This window comes from Pseudoliparis swirei, chromosome 4 (assembly GCF_029220125.1).
Source record: "Pseudoliparis swirei isolate HS2019 ecotype Mariana Trench chromosome 4, NWPU_hadal_v1, whole genome shotgun sequence".
In the NCBI taxonomy this organism is placed as follows: domain Eukaryota; kingdom Metazoa; phylum Chordata; class Actinopteri; order Perciformes; family Liparidae; genus Pseudoliparis; species Pseudoliparis swirei.
In genome coordinates, this window is record NC_079391.1 from 11,454,627 (window position 1) to 11,473,421 (window position 18,795).

Below are 18,795 nucleotides of genomic sequence, written 5' to 3' on the forward strand. Positions count from 1 at the left end.
AATTGTGTAAACAGTAAAGTCATCAGTATCATATGAGGATAACTTACAAGTCAAACTTCCACCTCTTTTGCTGTCCTAACGGACTATTTACCTGCATTCAACCAAACGTGATTGGTAAATACTACTCAGACTACAAACAGCAAACAGAACGTTTCCGTTACCAAAACTCTCGTCCCATTGCATGGAGGTAATGGAAGATGTAACGCTGACAACACAAAATAGTAGTGCTCTGTCCAAGCACTTAAAGTTTCCTTTCTGTGTGTGTGTGTGGGTTTGTGTGTGTGTGTGTGCAGGTGGTGTCTCAGACAGTCAGTCTGGTGGATCTGTCGTGCTACAGTCTGGAAGTTGTGCCTGAATATCTCTTTTACAGTCAGGATATCACCCACCTTAACCTGAGACACAACTTCATGAGCCTTCAGGGGCCAGGAGCCCTGCTCAACCTCCCCAGGTAATCACACATTTTTAACCTGGATAGTTTCAAACAAACCGGGATGGAGGAGACCATTTTTAGCCGGGATCATGGAGCAGAATGTGTCTCTACTCTGACCAGTCACCACGACCACTCACGGCACCTTGGGGAACAATAAGAAGGTGGAGTTAACATGGAAGATCTAACATGGCACCACCTCCATTATTCACACATCAGAAGAAATGCTTTGGGTGTATTTCTATGTGAAACAGACGGATGATTTTATCGGAGCTGACAGTGTATTTCATGAATGAACAAACACACATTTCAAACTATCTTCATTAAATGTAGTAGACATTGTATGGCCGATCTAAATCTGTTCATATCCTACACAGTAATACTAACGCACCAGTAGGGTGATTTGAATACCTTTTTCAATGTGAACAGTGCACCTTTATACATATTTTTTAAATTATGTTTTACTGTCCTATCTTTCCGAACGAGACACTGGCGGATTTGTTCCAGCTGCTTTCAAAGCTGTCTTAATAACATCTCGCAAGCCAGAAGAACAAATAACAGCACACAACTCCCAGAGTGAGTTTGAGGGGAGTTAATCTACAGTTTCTAATTCCTGGATGTCGAGCTTCAGCTGTTTGTTAGTTAGTACCTCATATATCTTCTTTTCATCCACATTTCCTGCCAACGGCATTCGCCTGAGGCATAACCTGTAACTGCAGAAAATGCCCAGGTCACTGGACCTTATCAGGCCAGCTAGCATGGTGGTGCCCATCTCTGTCATTGAATCTGAACTGTTGTCCCACAGCGCTAGATCATAGTGCGATGTACCTGGACGTGTCTCCACCCAGTGGCTGACATCACTTTACCATGTTGGTGTTTTGTTGCAACACATCTGTGCAAATTAACTGGGCAAATGTCACAATGAATATGGCTACCATGCTGTTTTCTCTTTCTTCAGGTTTTCTCAGCTGAAGAGCCTGAACTTGTCTCACAACCGTCTGGGTGTGTTCCCTGAATGTGTGTGTGAGATCCTCACCCTGACTGAACTCAACCTCTCCTGTAATAGTCTCCACACAGTCCCTGTGCAGATAGGCAACCTTCAAAGGTGTGACACATGTGTACATACACGACATACATACTGTACACTGCACTACATTAATACAATAGTTAGGAACAGCATAAACAAACAGAACACACACAATTATATTTGAACCGCATGATGTAATTGCAGCAGCACATAAATAAGTATACCCAGTAACTATATAAGAAGTAAATCCCAGAGACATCCACACAGTGAAATCCTGCACACATTGCAATTCAGGTCAGCTTAAAAGGAGACAATATATTTGAATATACAAGTAAAACAATGTGTATATAGTCACAGCCTCGTACTGGGCACAACGGGGAAGAATAATTGATTGATTAGCAAATAAACATATTGTATTCTCTATCCACATGCATTTGTAACAATATCTGTGAAATCACAAAACGTCTTGGGGTATTTTAGGGAACATTGGCTATTTGTATGTGGTTCGTAAGTAGATGTTTTAATCAATCAACAATGGAATCTAATAAACCAAACAATAATGGGTTGCCGTCGAGCAGAGCATCAATATTCAATCAGAAATAATACATTATTTATCATAAGATTATTTATTCTCTGTAATATCATGTGTTCTGTTGTATGATCTTTCAACAGTTGTTGTTTGTTCTCATAACATCTGGATTGAGGTTGTAATGGTTTATTTTTTTAATTCATTACATTAGAGTATTTTGTTATGCAATCAGATTAAGTCAAGAAAGATCAATCCGGCAGCTTTTATCCTGTCTGTCGGCTTGTATGTTGAATGCTGCTCAGTAGCCAATGGCTATTTAAGAAACGCAGATATTTTGATTTGACTTTACTTTGAAGTAAAACATGACGGTTTTCTCCTATCTTACAGCCTGCAGACACTGTCTTTGGATGGAAACCATCTCAGCTCCCTACCTGAAGATCTCGGTGGCCTGTCCCAGCTCAACTGCCTCGGGCTGTCCTTTAACAACTTCTCTCACATCCCTGCTGTGTTGGAGAGGCTGAGTGCAGTGGACAAGCTGGCCATGGCCGGGAACAGAGTGGAGAGTCTGGAGTTGTGTATTTTGGCCAGAATGAGCCACCTGAAAAACATCGACCTCCGGTGAGAGGCCAGCCAGAGAATATACAGCTCTCATCCTCTGCCCTTCCTTAGTCTCTTTCAACTCTTCTTTCACTGTTCGAGGACCCCCCCCCCCTCCCAAACACAGTCAACTCAGTGAATACGAGTTCTACTTTTTTCCCTTCTTCTTCCTTTTGCATAGACAGTAATATAAATTACACAAACTCGAGTCCAAACTTATTTTTTACTAAACATCTATTTTAAGACACCAGGTTTGCTGAACACAGATGTATTTTGTTCTTGCCCGGCTTCACACCTGTGAGCTGCCTAGAACGACAGTCATACGTATTTGTTGGTCTCTGCACAAGCTGCACAGGAACTGTCGGGGGCTAAGTAACTTGCTCAAGGGGACCTGTGTGGCGGGTAATAGGAGATGTGAAAGCCCGACACATTGATTTTCCTCTCGGTCTGAGGATCAAACCATCAACCACTGCTCCGTCCACTGTTAGCAACTAATTCTAATTTAGGGGTTAAATTGCGGTTTGGCAATGGCAGAATATATTTAATCTATGGCAGCTCTCATAAAAGAGGAAGTGTTATTAACAGGATGGATGGGGTCAGGGAGAGACTGGATCTCAGCTGGATCCTTACCTGACAGTCATGAACTCAGTATGTCTTTTTGTTGCCCACTTGCTTTTAATCTGGAGAGACATGTCTGACAAAAAAGTTCATAGAAGTTGTACCTCAGTGAAAAGGGAGAGACAATAGATTTGTTCCAGTGTTTCCTCCAACTAACACAATATCTTGGATACCAATGTTATATTTGGATTGAAACCTTATGGATATGAAGTGCCAAACATATGTTTCAACTGTCATTTTCAAATCACATTGATTTAAATATTATAAGACTTTGCTCTATTATTATAGCCAAAGGTAAAACTGCAGTGACATATTCCAGACAGGAACATTTTGAGGATACATGTTTACTACCAGTATTCATTCCCATACATTCCTCAATGGTTGTGACATTCTCCCAGTAATATATGCTGATGATCTCTAACTGTATATCAGAATAACCACTGTGGGAATATTTGTAAAATCAGTGAGCAAAACGTGCAACAACCCTCAATACCATTCTGGTACTATTTATATTTAAGAAAGTATAATATTTGAGAGTTTCTCATTTGTATCAAGTCTAATACTTTCTCCTCTGCTCCAATCAGAATAACCAGTGGTATTTCATCTCTGACCTTTAAATGCAGATTGAATAGGCTGCACTGGATGAGAAGTGAGAGTCTAGAGGCAGTGAGCCAGGTGACCCAGCTGGATTTACGGGACAATTGCTTAGACTCACTAGACCTGAGCTCAGTCTGCAACCTGGAGACTCTGCACTGCCAGCGCAACCAGCTGGGTACACTCACACTCAGCGGATTCGCACTGCGCATGCTTCATGCCAGCAGCAACCGTGAGTTAACCAGCGTCAACTAGCTGCTATCATTGCCTCTCTTCTGTTTGTATGTTCAGGCTTTTTCCCCTTGTGATACATTCATCTTATAAACACCCATATCAACGGGCCAGATGTTTAGCTGCTGATTCCTGCTTTTATCTGCCCACAGGCCTTTCAACAGTCAACATCTATCCAGTCCCTAACCAGCTGACAGACATGGACCTATCACAGTGAGTTCTGGCTGGGAAGAAGAAATATACAGAAGCTCTGATATATAAAAATAGTATATTTACTTTAGTCCTCATTAATCTTGTTTTGCAAAGAGCTAAATTGAAGTAAATTATGTGTTACTGTTTTAAGGTAGTGAACTAGCACCATACCCTGCTGTTTTAGGCCTGAGTATGCAAAGTAAGCTGACGGCATGTCGGGGGTAAATAAGCTTTCTTGTGCTTTTGAACCACCCGACTAGTCAACCTCAAGTACTGACTGCAGTCACTCATTGTTTTTCTTATTATGCATTCAGAGATCATTTACACGCTTAAATATACTTGGAGGATATTATGCTGGCCGGGTTTACAGTTTCAAAAATAAGTTTCCTTATTTGTGCTCGTAAAAGAAAAATGCCAACTCTGCTCAGTTTGAGTGTTTGTGTGTGTGTGTGTTGAGACAGGAACATTTTGGAGTACCTTCCGGACTGGGTGTGTGACTGCAGAAAGATTGAGATACTCGATGTCACGCACAACCTCTTGTCTGAGCTTCCTTCCAGGTTACCGACATTATTCTGTCACTAATCCTGAAAATGTTATGCTGAAACTTTATCTTTAATGTTGCAGAATTTTTATGTATTCATCCTCTTGTGATAAACAGATGGCTAGCGTTTTCTGAATTAGTTTTGCACACGGTCATGCTTTTTAACTTGCTTTTTACCTGCTTTTAATTTTGCCCATATTTAGTTATTGCTATGGTTTATAAGACCATGTAAATGATACGGCACAAATGAGAGCTGGTATCAGTCTGTCTATGTCAGACAGACAGTATCTGTGCCTTTTGGTTTGCAACTGTAAAATGTGGCCTCCCTTAAGTGCTCAACACAGGCCTTTGCATTTGAATGAGACTTCAAAAAAAGCTTTTGCAAATTAGATAAATTTCCTCGATCTACGATACACATCCATGACTTCTGTGAGGTCTCACGAGAAAAAAGGAAGCCGCAGAGCGTGTCTGTTTGGACAGCCACGCTGAATATGTCATTGGTGGATTAGTTAGCAGCCAGTGGCCAAGTCTGCACTGTGAGACAATGTTCTTTAGTGTGTTGCTTTTTTGTTGGTCTGTTCTTTTTCCACTTGTTCTTATGTCTGATGTCTCTCCTGGCCTCCAACAGACTGCTCAACAGCTTGAGTTTGAGAAAGCTGCTTGCGGGGAACAACTGTTTGCAGAGAGTTCCTGACCTGCTTGACCACATCCCCCTGGAAGCCCTAGACCTCCAGCACAACAAGCTATCTGAGCTCCCTGAGAGTCTGTTCTTCAAGGCCTTAAAGTGAATCTCCCAACCCGCTCAGCTCTTTCTGTTTGCTATTTAATTATGTCCTGAAGAATGTTTGTGCTATTAGTTGAGTCTATTAGCAGCTGGTTCCTCTGCTTTGAGATGTGTACCTACATTGTGATCACTGTATGGTTCAGGTTGACCATTATTGTATCACAGCTCATTGATTTGGGGATAAAGTGGATATAGTAGCCTATGTAGGAATTGTGGTGAAAATCTATGGAGCATTCCAAAACGTCACTGGAGCTTAATTTGCCTTCCTCTTTCCTGTGTGGTAAATCACTTAACACCCATTAGCAGTTCCAATGCCCTAATGTACTTTACTGTCTCTAATACTGAGACGTAATGGCAGTGACTGCACTGTGGTAGATGGCTTCCCTGATATGTTGTCGAAGAGCTGCACAAGGGAAAGCGGTTACACTCAGGACTGATGGAAACAACATGGCGATAGAAACTAGGTTGATAAATAACACTTGCACAAGGCCAATGAGGTGCCAGCAGTCTTGTAACGTGTGTGGGCTGCAGAGATATCATTCCACTTTAATAACACCTGACTGATTTAAAACAACAGCGGGACGAGGTTCACTCCCTCATTTGGAGTTTTATTACTGTTCAGTTTGCTATACGTTCAGACAGCGACTTCACAGCATCTATTATATGAGAAGAAGTGGAGCATAAATGACTGTCCCTCCTCTTGGTGCAGGTTCAACAGTATTGTAATCAATGCTCGGAATTAATTTTGCGGTTTGCGTTTAGAAGTATTCTCTACGGTATAATTAGCTTGAATATGAAAGACATGACAAAATGGTGGAACTGCAGAAAAACATCCACTTGCTTGCCATATTTCTGAAAATAACAAATGTTGAGTTGAATGTCAGATCTATTTTTATTTAAAAAATGTCACGTATGCCATGGCATGCGTGAAAAGACATAATTGTTCCTGAATGTAGTGCATGTGTGAATCGTAAACATTAATAGAACCAGGAACTATGTGTGAAAGTGGCTCTTAAAACTACTGATGCTTCTACTCAGGCATCTCAACGCTCATTAGCTTTTCCAAATCCACTGTAAATTAGAGAGGACTGGCTGTATAAAGTACTTGAAATAATGTTTATTTGTCTTCTCTTACAGCCTAAAATACTTAAATCTGTCAGCCAATGTCCTGGAAAGTATTCCCAGCAGCCCATCCGAGGAGAGCCTCAGCACACTCCAGGAGCTCTACCTGACCGCCAACAACCTGAAGGAGAACTGCGGTGCTCTGTTGGTTGGACACCAGAACCTGCGGATCCTTCACATTGCCTACAACCAGTTGCTCTCTTTCCCGGCCAGGTGTGTTACTATTGGCTTTCAATGTCAACCAGCGAGAGTGATAATTTGTGTTCTACTTGTTTAGCTCACTGTATTGTGTTGTGTGTCTTCAGTAAACTGAGTAAGCTGGAACTGCTGGAGGAGCTCAATCTAAGTGGCAACCAGCTAAAGGCTATCCCCTCCACAGTGTCCAGCTGTAAGAGACTGCACACCCTCATAGCACACTCCAACCACATCACTGTCTTTCCAGAGATCCTCAACCTGCCGGAGATCAAGGTCAGACTTCCTCTGGTTTTATTTGCCTGGCCAGTGTGTGTATTATTATGTTCAGCCTGGGTCAGCTCAATTGTGTTTTGCACATGTGTAGCTCGTCGATCTAAGCTGTAATGAGCTGACTGAGATCCAGCTGCCCGACTCGCTGCCTTCCACTCTGCAAGAGCTGGACCTGACAGGCAACAGCAGCCTGATGCTGGAACATAAAACCCTCAACCTCTTCAGGTGAGTCATACAACCCAGACCAATTATTTCTTTCTACATGAAGCATACAAAAGCTATAATGAGCTGACTGAGGAAATGGTGCATTTCTACTTTTTACCATTCCATCTACTATATTTCTTCTTTTGTAGTCACATCATTACCCTGAAATTAGACCAGAAATCTTCCACAACAGCAGGAGACTCACAGAGTACCTCCACTCCATGGAACCATGGTTACTCTGAAATGAGCGGCCAAAGGAACAAGTGAGTCCTGCTTTGTGTTTCTGTTTTATCTCTGTTTGTTTGCAAAAATAAAGGGCTTGATTTTCACTGCAGACATCATCTATTAGAATTGTCATTTGCAAGTAAGTAAAATGACTACACAATGACTCGTGTCAACAAATCTATTTTTAACTAACTAAGACACTTAATTATGAATTCAGTGTCTTACTTTTCTGTGTCAAGTGGCCAGCTTAACCGTGTGTCTTCTTGTGTGCACACAGAATCACTTTGAGAATCTCTCTTTGGGGCATTGAGGATACTGTGTATCTGTCAGAGCAAGTGTCCAAGGATAATATCTGAATCATTGGCAATTAAGGAGTAACTGGTGCAGTTGGCCCTAATAAATCATTGGATTTAATATCTGTAACAATGTTAAATGCATCAGTGTTGAGAGCTCAGGATGCCTGGATGCTCCTCCAGGGTCATGGCCACCCCAAGGACCCACACAGCTATGTCTTTTATTGGCTGTCATCCCTTGACCTGGAGCTGCAGCGTTGCATGCTGACGTGTATATTTGGTTGACCTCTGTATGGTGCTGATCACTCTGTTTGTTAATGTGGATCTATTGTTTGGGATAGGTTATGCGTGTCTGTACTGGCTGTAGACCGGTTTGGAGACGGTGTGGAAGCGTGTTATGGCATCTTTGACGGAGACCGAAATGAGGAAGTGCCTCGGCTGCTGCAGTGCACCATGGGAGATGTTCTATGCGAGGAACTGCAGCACTCCAGTATTGACAGTGTGTATATGTGCAACACTTTCCTTACCTCGCACAGGTAAGACAGATTAAAAAAAATATATATATATATATATATGTATATATTTTGCTTTTATTTTGTAAAGATATACAGTTGCCTTCTTCTTGCAGTTTTGTGGGCTGACACCAGTGACTCTATGAGTTTGTCCGCAGCATTGTTTGTTTTTGTATTGGACAGGAAACTAGGAATGGCTGGCCAGAAACTGGGTGCTTCTGCCTTGTTGTGTTATATTCACCATGAACCTTCAGATCCAGGAGGCTGCTTTAGCCTCACTGTGGCCAATGTGGGCACCTGCCAGGCCATTTTGTGTCGGGATGGCCGACCTGTACCTCTCTCTAAGGTGTACAGCTTGGAGAACTGCACTGAGGAGATGGAGAGAGTTAAACTCAGTAAAGCCATCATTACCGAGGTAATGCGCAGCGCCGACGTCTGTTGGGCTCCTGCTTTTACAACAGAGGCATCGACAATTCTAATGGCGGTTCTGTATTACAGGATAACAAAGTGAGTGGAGTGACATGCTGCTCTCGCCTGCTGGGCTGCTCTTATCTGTCTCCTTGGGTGCTTCCAAAGCCCTGGGTGCACACTGAGCCTCTCTGTACCCAGGACGAGTTCTTGATCCTGGGGAATCGAGCGCTGTTCGAACGAGTCTCCTACCAGGAGGCCGTGTGCACTGTGCAGGCTGTGCGGGATCCTCGGGCTGCTGCCAAGAAGCTGTGTTCGCTCGCTCAGAGTTACGGTTGCAAGGACAACATTGAGGCCGCGGTGGTATCCCTGCGTATTGCCGAGGACAGCTGCACCTGTGAGCCACCTGTCGCCTCCACTGAACCACGGGGTCCCCCTCCCGTCGCTGCGCCTGTGACAGTGACCCCGGGCCCCAGTGAGCCGGCCCCCCTGTCATCCAGCAGCGGTCTTGTCTCTGAGTTCAACAGTGAGACATCAGCCTCAGAGGTGGGCAGCGAGGCGGGGTCCACCGCTTCAGATGAGCATCCATCCTCTGGCCCTGCATCCCGCCCAGAGAGACGCTGCAGCCTGCACCCTGCTACGACACTGTGTGGCATCGTGGTGCCGGGCTCAGTTGGGGCAGGAACCCACCCAGGCCTCTTCCAGCGGCAGCCCTCCTGCGCTACGTTCTCAAGCAACCACTCTGACAACGGCTTGGACAGTGACGACGAAGCTCCACTCGAGGGTGTTATCTCCAATGGCAGCAAGTTGGAAGTGGAGGTTGACATTCACTGCTGTGCTTTCCAACTCCGACCAGGGGCCCCTGAGAGCCCCAACAATGTGGACCTTGAGAATCGAAGTTCCGACTATCCCAATGGCAGAATGCGAAGACAGAACAGCGTGGTGGTTTCTGCTACCAACGGCTGCCTGCTGGCTGTGTGTGGGAGAGAGATCGCAGACCTCAAAAAGTCTCCATCAACTTCCAGTCTGTTTGGGAAGAAGCTGTCCAATGGCTCTGTGGTAGCCCCCGAGGACAGTCATAATCTCATTGAGGTGGCCCTGGAGGCTCCGAAGAAGAAATCTGGCTACTTCAACGCCCCAGCACAACAGGACCCTGAGGACCAGCTCATTGTGCCTCCTAGTCTGGAGCAGGATGTCAGAGAGCAGCTGAGAGGCCAGAGCCCTCTCGTCTCAGGCCCCCCCTTACCATCCTTAAAAGACCCTGTGTGGGATCATCCACACCCACCTGCATTTGCCTCCAACCCGGTCCCAGGTCCAGGACCAGTTCCCATACTTCAGCAGGAAGTCTACGATACCGCCCTCTAGTGGGGGGGCACAGCACAGCGGCATACGGCTGGCATTCTGTGACGTGCCATTCCAGGGAAGAAGTGGAGATTTTTCTCATTCCTGGGGTATATTCCAATAATAGTTGCCATTCAGATCTTTTGTGAAGACAACACAGACCTGTGGGACCTTGATAGTCACTAATTGTTGCTGCGGAGTTAAGGTGAGGTAAAAAAAGAAGAAAAAAATAGGAGCAACCAAAATCCGAGTTCATAAAATGACATTGTGAAAAGGATGGTTGGCGATCGTAGACCAAAACAAGCCTGACTTGAGATGGGATATCTCATGTGTTAGACATGTCAGCAACATTTCCCTTTACCTGGAAAACAAGCAATCTAGAGGGTGTGAACGAGGGACTGTTCAGTGAGGTCAAACCTCCCCTCCATGGGCTCTGTGGTCCTGGCGAGGTCCTGAAGAGAAGCCCTGTGACTGAAACTTGAAAAAGTGCCTATTGCAGACGACTCAGCCTGGAGCCCATCCCCACACCCAGGCTGCGTTTGGGGATGTGAGCTTGTTAGTTTGGAGGAGGCACAGTGTCTCCAAGAGACCCGCACCGGCACATCTGGCTTATAATGGAAATGCTTGGAAGGCACATTGGACTCCAAGATGTGAAGACAAAATAGCTACATTTACACAGCCAGAAACGTTATAGTTGGGTTTTATTTTTAACATTCGCACACAATATGTATAGAATTGTCTCTATAGGATTCATTGATTCTTTATGATATAGTACACACTCAAAACTAGCAGCCAACTGTCGAGGCGTGCTTGAGCTGCCTACACCAAGATTGAAAAGTATCGCTATTTAGAACAATGCAATTTGAATAGCTGTCAAAAATTAAATCAAATTCATTCAACTGTATTCTGCGGATGTGTTATCGAGTTCAAAATCCCTCATGGCAGTATTATCTGTTACCGTACATGATCAAATAGTCGCCTTAAAAACTGCAGAGAAATACAAGTTTAATATCAATTTAGTTTGTTTTTAGGCCATAGATTAGTGGACCCCAGGATATGTGGATGTCATTTCTTATTTTTTTATTTTATTTGTCAAGAGATGAAGGATGAAAGCAGTATTCATATGTACTGTAAGATATGGATTCTACTAAGTTTGTACTTTTTAGTGTATCCAAACTTTGGGGGCTGCTACCCTTTGAAATATGTAAACACCATGTCCTTGGAGGCAGATTCAATTATTTGCATTTTTACATCTTAGTAAATATATGTAGTTGTGCTTGGCTGTGTAATGCACTGCCCACACATCCAGATGACGTTCAGGGTGTGTTATTAAGGACCATTATGAACAGAACCAGATCTGATCTCTGTCAAGGTCCCACAAAGGTTGAACCACAGTAAGCGCAGATTTTATGGACAAAGAAACAATTCTCTTTTTCATATCTATATATTGCGTACATGCCATTTCCTGATCAGGGTTTAATGCTACAAATTTAAATCACACAGCAGATATATATTTTTTAAAGATGAGGTACGGCCATGAGAATAAATAATGCATTTCTCCTCATTAAGTCACATACAATGCTTCAGCAGGTAATATCTTCCGTTCCTACTCGTTTTCATGTTTTTATATACTTGTAAGATTTATCATATTTATCTCAGCTGAAAGTTTAAAAAAAAAGACATTATTTATTTGAATTATCAGGTAAATATTCCGGAGCCCTGGAAGCCTCCGCTTGCCGCTCCTGGAGCTCCCCACCTCGTGCCAAAAGAGAAAGCAGCTCTGCGGGGCCGCCGTGGTTGTAAGAAGGCCAAAGTTGGGTAATTGCTGGCGTCGGTGATTACTACATTACATGTTTAGTTTTGGTCGCCACTCCGAGTCGGTTGTGGTGCCGTTCTGGCATTCCACAGCTGTTGCTAGCCGGACCTTTCAGCGTTCCCTTTTCGCCTTAAAGTAAACACTTCTCAGTCTCTTTGTTTCATCCCACTCATGTTGTTGTTGTGGCTGAGGGCTTCAGCTCCGGGGTGTTGTTGTCCTGTCTCTGCTCCACAGGAATGAGGGATCACTCAGAGATGAAGCCTTAATTGATGCGTGAGACTAAATCCCTTCTTATATTTTGCGAGTTTTTGTCTCATGGTTAAAAGCACTTTGTACAAATACAATAGTTATATTCAGAGTTATGTATATTTGAGTTTAATATATAAGATATTTTTCAACATAGTGTGCTTTGATTATTGTGGCTTCCCTCAGTCCAACGCCTCTCGTCTGTGAATACATAGCCAACACAAATTGCGCGTACTTTGATTGACATAATGACAATTCACATTCACTTTATGGTGTTTTTTTAATGTGACAAACGTTTCTTATTTTATTCAAACTAATTTGGTTTGCTTTCAATAACATTGAGACTTTACTGAATGGTATTTTCATGTTTGACATCAGCACCACAAACAGAACTATATATGTTTTTAAATACTCTAACACTATCTGCAAACTTTACTCTTCTCTATGGATATGAATCCCCCCCCCCCCTCCTGGCAGAAAACAAGGCAATACAGTTATTATTGTTTTTTATTTCTACCCAGTATAAATATTTTGTTGAAACGTTGTGCTAATCGATTCCTCTTAATAATAAACATGTAATGAAAGCATTAGTCTAAGTCTTAGATAATAAATACCATAATCCACATTAAGAAGCCAGTTATTGTCCTTATTATGCTTATATAGACACCGATTCCAACTAAAGCTTTGAATTGTTCTTTTTCTAAAAGGAAGAATGGGAAATCATCATTTATTATGCGGCTAAAAAGATTTGCTTCCAGTCACTTGATCAGACTGCAGTGTGCGAGACGCCCGGCACTGACACACGGCGTCAGGAGGCTGACGGCACTGAAACCCGGACGGGCCCGACAGGTGCAGCTAGAAAAGTGGAAAGACAGATTATGATTGTGAATAAAATTGGCACACATCTGAAATAAACTAGACGACTGAGTTGTTAAGCACGGTCGGAGAGGAGGAATGTGACTTTCCATAAGGTTTGAAACAAAGTGGTGGGAACTGTATCGATTGCTTATACAAATATGCAAAGTGTCAACTGTAAATATATATTCATGTATATCAGAGCTTCATTTTCATCACCTAAAACGACAAGAATCCCTTTTCTCAATATGTCTGAACATGAATAATGACGTACGATGTACGATGCGTTGGGATTAAGTGTGCAAGTGGCTCTTTTTCATTGTCTGAGGATGTCCCTTGCTTTGGCTCATTTGCAGTGTTTCTATTAGTTTGGACTACATTTAGTTTTGTTCATATAGTTGTACACTAATTATGTCCGTCTTCTGGCTCACAACATATATTCACCCACTGTCCTGTCAAATATGTGTTCCCAACTTGAAGTCTACTCGGATATCGCTCCATCGGTGTGCGTATGAATATGCAGACTGTGTGCGTGGATACAGGAAGTGGAGGCACAGGGTCCAGCGCGGGAACACATTCCCTTTAATTGTGAAACGCTCTTCATCCCCGTTGAGCACCGACATCGAGAGGACGTGCGTCTGAGTCGGTGTTTTCTAAACCGCTGAACTGAAGGGGATCGTTTTCCCTCTGCACAACTTCACAAGCTCCCTGTACAATTGTGAAACGTCTGTGTTAGTTTGTGAAACGCAGCTTAAGTGCACACGTTGTGTAAGTGTATGCATGGCGGTGTGAATTATGGATTGACTGTCATTCTGCGTGGGTGTGGTGAAGGAATCGGATCCAAGGTGGTGTTTAACATGTGACCAAAGTAGCCATTGTTTAATCTCACAGTTCCTTTCTGTTCTGTACATTATTTTTCTAGAAATGCTTGAATATGTTTTCTTGATGCCAATAATCTGGTGTTTATTTTTGTACTTCATTATTTCATGGCACATTTATATTTCCTTCTCCACTACAGAATTTAAAGCGATTGGGATTCTACAGAAAAATGTCTCTTATTATGGTACTTTTTAAATAAAAGTACTAATTAAAGCTGTATTTAATGTTGAAAGCATGCCCTGAATATAAATCCAAACATAAAAGCATAAAGTAAATAAATAATATGATTTATTTGTACAAAATGGAGCATATCTAATATTTTTAGGATTATATTCTATCATGCAGATTACTGATTTATTTTATGTTTATTAATCAAACAATGTATTATTTAGGAACAGGTCCGACGGTGAGAACTTTTGCTGTGTATCAGACAGAATTGTTCTCCCTTACTTTGAGAATGGAGGATGGTTGTTATTTAAATTTTATTATCATTAGTTTTGATCAGACACTGTTATTAAATTAACTTCAAGCCAAGTAGCAATAAAACTTTACTGTGAATTTTGTTGTCCAATGTCCATTTGGCTCACCGATTTCATGATGATTTCATGCTAATAAATATCAAAATGACTTTTCTTGGTCAGTATCAAATATATGTCTACAGTTGTATTTGTTATTAATGTAATTGTATATGTTTACCTTGGTTTCTATTGATGTTTTCTCCTAGAATCCCATCTGTTGGTTGCAATATCCACACCGCAAGGGTCAAAGTTCAACATGAGGAAGTAATAGTTCCCAAATGACTGCATACTGAATGCAACAGAATGTATTTATAAGGGCAGCTGCAGTAAGTAAAAGTATATAAGTATAAGTATTCGATTTGCAGATTATATGTTGAAGTCATGGTTACATTCCTGCTCAGTCGATCTGCCATCTATTGGTGGAGATCAGAATGACGCCCGTCACGGTCGTAAAAGACAACATCAGATCTTCAAATCAGCAGAGAAAGCTTTGCTGCTCTTTTCTCCTTCGATGCACTAAAGACATTTGAAACTGTTTTCTGGATATTCTCTTTACCAGAGCTTGAGACATTTAGTTTCCTTTTGGATCAAGATCCAACCGCCAGGATTAATTATCAACAGACTGACCTTTACTCTGACGACGCTGCGATCTACTCAATGATTTCAATCTGGAACACAGATTATTTCACCTAAACAGAGACTGCAGTCGATGAAGCCCAGAGGGGTCGCACCTTAAACCAACTGACAACGTCTGATATTCTTTGTTGCAAGTTCTGTTTGATCGTTGCTACACAACTGAGTCCTTTAGAAAAAAATCTATAATTATCTGGGAGTATTTCTGGCACTCAAACTGTCTGCCTTTTAATCTGAGGGTTTTCTATTATTATTTATGAAGTAATACAAAAAATCCTTGCTATTGGAGTAGTTTATTATAGCTACGCGTTTAGAGAAGATGTAACAGACAGTACACAGGGATGTAAACTGGAAAAGTTGTAGAAAACAGAAACTTTTTCATAGTATACAAAGTGGATTAAAAAAACAAAAAACAATCACACTAGAGTGAATGCATAATAACAACAACGTGCATGACAAAACTTGTGTCGTCTTGTCACAGGGATTTCTCATCAATCCCACTTTTGATCATATTTGCGATTGTGATTTCATAAATGTAACATAAGTAAACAATTCATAGTTTGTCTTCAACTTTAACATTGGAAAGTCTTAGAAATTGTTGTCCTCGTTTGTCCGTTGCTCCTTTAGCTCCCGCACTGACCTGAAAGCTCTCACAGCCAAAACTGCACCGAAGATGAAAAGAAACACCCCGAGCACCCCAAAGAGACCAACTGCAATATCTGCACCGTGAAGCTGGCAATCAAAGCCCTTGTGCCCTTTGCTTTTGTACATCTGCGCTCTCTCCGTACAGATAGGGTCATTGTAGGTCGCCTGCAGCTTAATAAAGTAGAAGGCCAGCGCGGGGATGTAGCCCAGGCCGATCAGGAGGTTCAGCAGAGCCTCCCCAAGCAGCACAGGGGGCCAGCGGTAAGGGACCCTGAAAATCCCCAAGGCCAGCATGGCACATGCGTAGATCATTAGAACCCCACCGCAGGCCATGGTGAAGACGTAGGGAGGCCTCTTGAGCTGGTGGAACAGCCGGTCCAGCTCCTTCACCCTGCCTACATCGGCTCCGGTGAAGGCGTTGGCTCCACCAAAGTGATAATAGTAGACTCCACCGAGGCTGGCCAGGTCCCGGTAGCCCCCGTTGTTGCTGTATGGCACTCCGGCACAGATGACCACGAGCAGATTTAGGAACAGCTCCATCAGCTGGCAGAGACCTTCGAGACACAGCAGAAACCAAATAGGGACGTGAATGGATGGCAACACGGTGAGGTGGAGCTGAAACCGTGGTCTTTTTCGAAAGCAAAAATGCCAAATAGTTGCTGGTCTCAATCGATGTCCACTTTTTTAATTTGCGCTCAATGAAGCATGTTTAATGGGTGATCAAAAAAGATAATTTAATAAATACCCCAACAGAACACAACATTTAATATTGTCAAATGTATTTTGGAGTCAGCCTAACAAATTGAAGAAATTGCTGATGAGCATGCACTTAGAGTGTAATCAACATCTCACAGAAGTACTCTGAAGTAGATATCTACTTGCCTCTGCTGGTTAAGATGTATTTGAGATTGTAAAGAGCTTGTCGGTGTTCTTGCTCATAATACTCCCCTTCAGAGTGATGGACCGGAGTGTCTCTGGACCTACAAGGAAAATACCACAGAATCAATTATATCACGACAAAACACGTCATTTTACATACAAATGCAAATAAATAACTCTGCAACAGATGGTGAAAGTGTGTGTAGAAGACATGACAGTGAGTGGGGACGTGTGAATAGAAAGTATGTGGTCCCTTACAGTCTTGAGGGCCCTTCACGGCTGTGGTCTCTGTAATCAGGCTCCTCGGGAGAGGCAGTTGTCACGTCCCTCTGTCTGTTTTGTTTCGGCCTCCTGTCACCAGCAGAGCCTCTCTCGTCCATGTCTCTTGGCTTTTGTTGCGATCCCTGCCATCATAGGGTTGGTGGTGCCCATCGTTTGAGTCGTCTCTGTGCCTGCTGCTGTACTCATCATACACATCACTCCTCTGGTGGGGTCTTTCCCTCTTACCACCCATTTTCCTCTACCTACAAAAGCAGATTATGGACATGCATCCTATTACAGACCCTCATAAACAAAGTGGATAGTTGGCTTGTCTCTCTGTAACTGCCACAGTGGACATTGTAGCAGCATGAATGAGTATTTAATGAAGATGAATGGCTGAGCGAGGTGATTGAAACTGATGTATATGGAAGATATATATATATATAATTTTATATTTTCTTTGTTATTTATTACATTTTTATATTTATTTTCTGATTTATTTGATTATAATAATTTAGGATAGGAATATATAGAAGCATTTTTTGCTTCTACCTATACCTTTTCAGTCTTTCTGTTTTTATATTATATGGAATAATATTGTATTGTATTGCAGTGACTGACTGAATAAAATACACAAGACATAGAAGGTTTCTTCATTTCTAAAGTAGTCGGGAAAAGGTGGTGACGATACTTTTGGCGCTCTCAGACATTCTAGTAGGCCTTCTGTATTTAATCATATATATTAAGTGCATGATGTCAGCAAAGTAGATCAGACCAGTTCGTGATTGCATTGGTCAATTTCTTTATTGCAACATGGGAGCCCAACGCACATTCTTGGGACTCGCCCGCAATTTAAAGCTGCGTTCATCCGTGTTTCGAGTACATGTAGTTAAGTAATCGGTTCTATGCTCATAAATAAAACAAAGATATGAAGATGTCCTACCTTTTGTACCTCGTACACAATGTGGTCGTGTTTTTCTTCATGCCGAGAAAAACATTTTCCCACCGTTTCCAGCTTCCTGTTTGAGATTTGCTCCTCCTGCCACTCACCTGTACTGTGCCACGCCCACAATTTCAGGGGGATTTGTAGTAAAATTTGTGTTTTAGGTTAATCGTTTTTAGTTTTTTTCCCCCAGGTTATATTAGTTTATGGTGTGTTGGATGTATACATTATCTATGTACTAGTGTACTATATTATAATACAACTACTTCAATATATATTGTTTATGACTAAAACAACATTTCATTTCCTTGTCAGTTTGACCCAATTACTTCAGGACACAAGCAGCTTCACTAGTGCTTAGTTAAAACGGTAAACGGTGCAAAAATACTTGAATGTCAGTCAGTCAACTCACAAAAACTAAAATTGTGCGATTCATGCCCCAACCCGGACGTAAACGCACAAATCGCATGCGGTTACGCTTCGTGAAGCTCGTGGCAACATTCTACGACGTTACTTGCAGCATGTCCGCTAAAGCAAAGACACATTTCAAAATAAATGTAAACTAATTGTTTGATTATAGCCATGCAGTTATGTATGAAAGACCACAAGAAGATTATGGATGTTATATTTCAAACAAAGAGGTCAAACTGCAATAGAAAGAAGGTATCTCCACTTCCTCTAAAGGTAACCTTATATTAGAAACCGAGCAAAACATGTGTATTACCAGAGGTCACAATACACCCCCACTGAATAGAGCTACACCGAATATTACAATGTTTGTTGTTTCAGTTATTTCTTTTGCAGCTAGGCTGAATTTCAACCAATACAGGCAATTGAATAAACGGGACCAAAATATGTGGGCCAATTATCAAATTATGTTTCAGAATAAAAACAATTAGGAACAATTTTGACGAACACAATATATCAGCTGAGTCAGGTGCTGCTTTTTACCTGATCTTGAAGCCATATCTGTCATGAAATAACCATCAAAAATGTGATCTGAAGATGTT

The 18,795-nt window shown here is 42.1% G+C and overlaps 2 protein-coding genes across 3 annotated transcripts in view; one reads left to right on the top strand and one right to left on the bottom strand.

The window, feature by feature from the left end:
* The window catches only part of phlpp2 (PH domain and leucine rich repeat protein phosphatase 2), a 37,468-nt gene extending 22,910 nt beyond the window's left edge, over window positions 1-14,558 (top strand). The window contains exons 6-20 of one of the 2 annotated variants that reach the window (XR_008831410.1): window positions 294-448; window positions 1,386-1,532; window positions 2,371-2,601; window positions 3,822-4,024; window positions 4,176-4,236; window positions 4,677-4,772; window positions 5,385-5,540; window positions 6,678-6,875; window positions 6,968-7,130; window positions 7,222-7,352; window positions 7,481-7,594; window positions 8,191-8,385; window positions 8,545-8,776; window positions 8,860-11,700; window positions 11,813-14,558. Coding sequence is in view for 1 of the 2 variants with exons in the window: in XM_056412608.1 (XP_056268583.1) it covers window positions 294-448; window positions 1,386-1,532; window positions 2,371-2,601; window positions 3,822-4,024; window positions 4,176-4,236; window positions 4,677-4,772; window positions 5,385-5,540; window positions 6,678-6,875; window positions 6,968-7,130; window positions 7,222-7,352; window positions 7,481-7,594; window positions 8,191-8,385; window positions 8,545-8,776; window positions 8,860-10,134 (3,357 nt within the window). In the remaining variant the exon portion in view is untranslated. Of the gene's footprint in view, window positions 1-293; window positions 449-1,385; window positions 1,533-2,370; window positions 2,602-3,821; window positions 4,025-4,175; window positions 4,237-4,676; window positions 4,773-5,384; window positions 5,541-6,677; window positions 6,876-6,967; window positions 7,131-7,221; window positions 7,353-7,480; window positions 7,595-8,190; window positions 8,386-8,544; window positions 8,777-8,859 lie in introns of both variants that reach the window. The other variant, XM_056412608.1, reaches the window with a different exon arrangement.
* Window positions 14,559-15,333: 775 nt separating this feature from the next.
* marveld3 (MARVEL domain containing 3) lies at window positions 15,334-17,876 on the bottom strand. Its single transcript, XM_056412609.1, is given in 5 exon segments — window positions 15,334-16,256; window positions 16,585-16,682; window positions 16,840-16,975; window positions 16,978-17,105; window positions 17,786-17,876. Coding segments are annotated over 4 exon segments (963 nt in total). The 5' UTR covers window positions 17,096-17,105; window positions 17,786-17,876; the 3' UTR covers window positions 15,334-15,645.
* Between the last annotated feature and the right edge of the window lie 919 nt (window positions 17,877-18,795).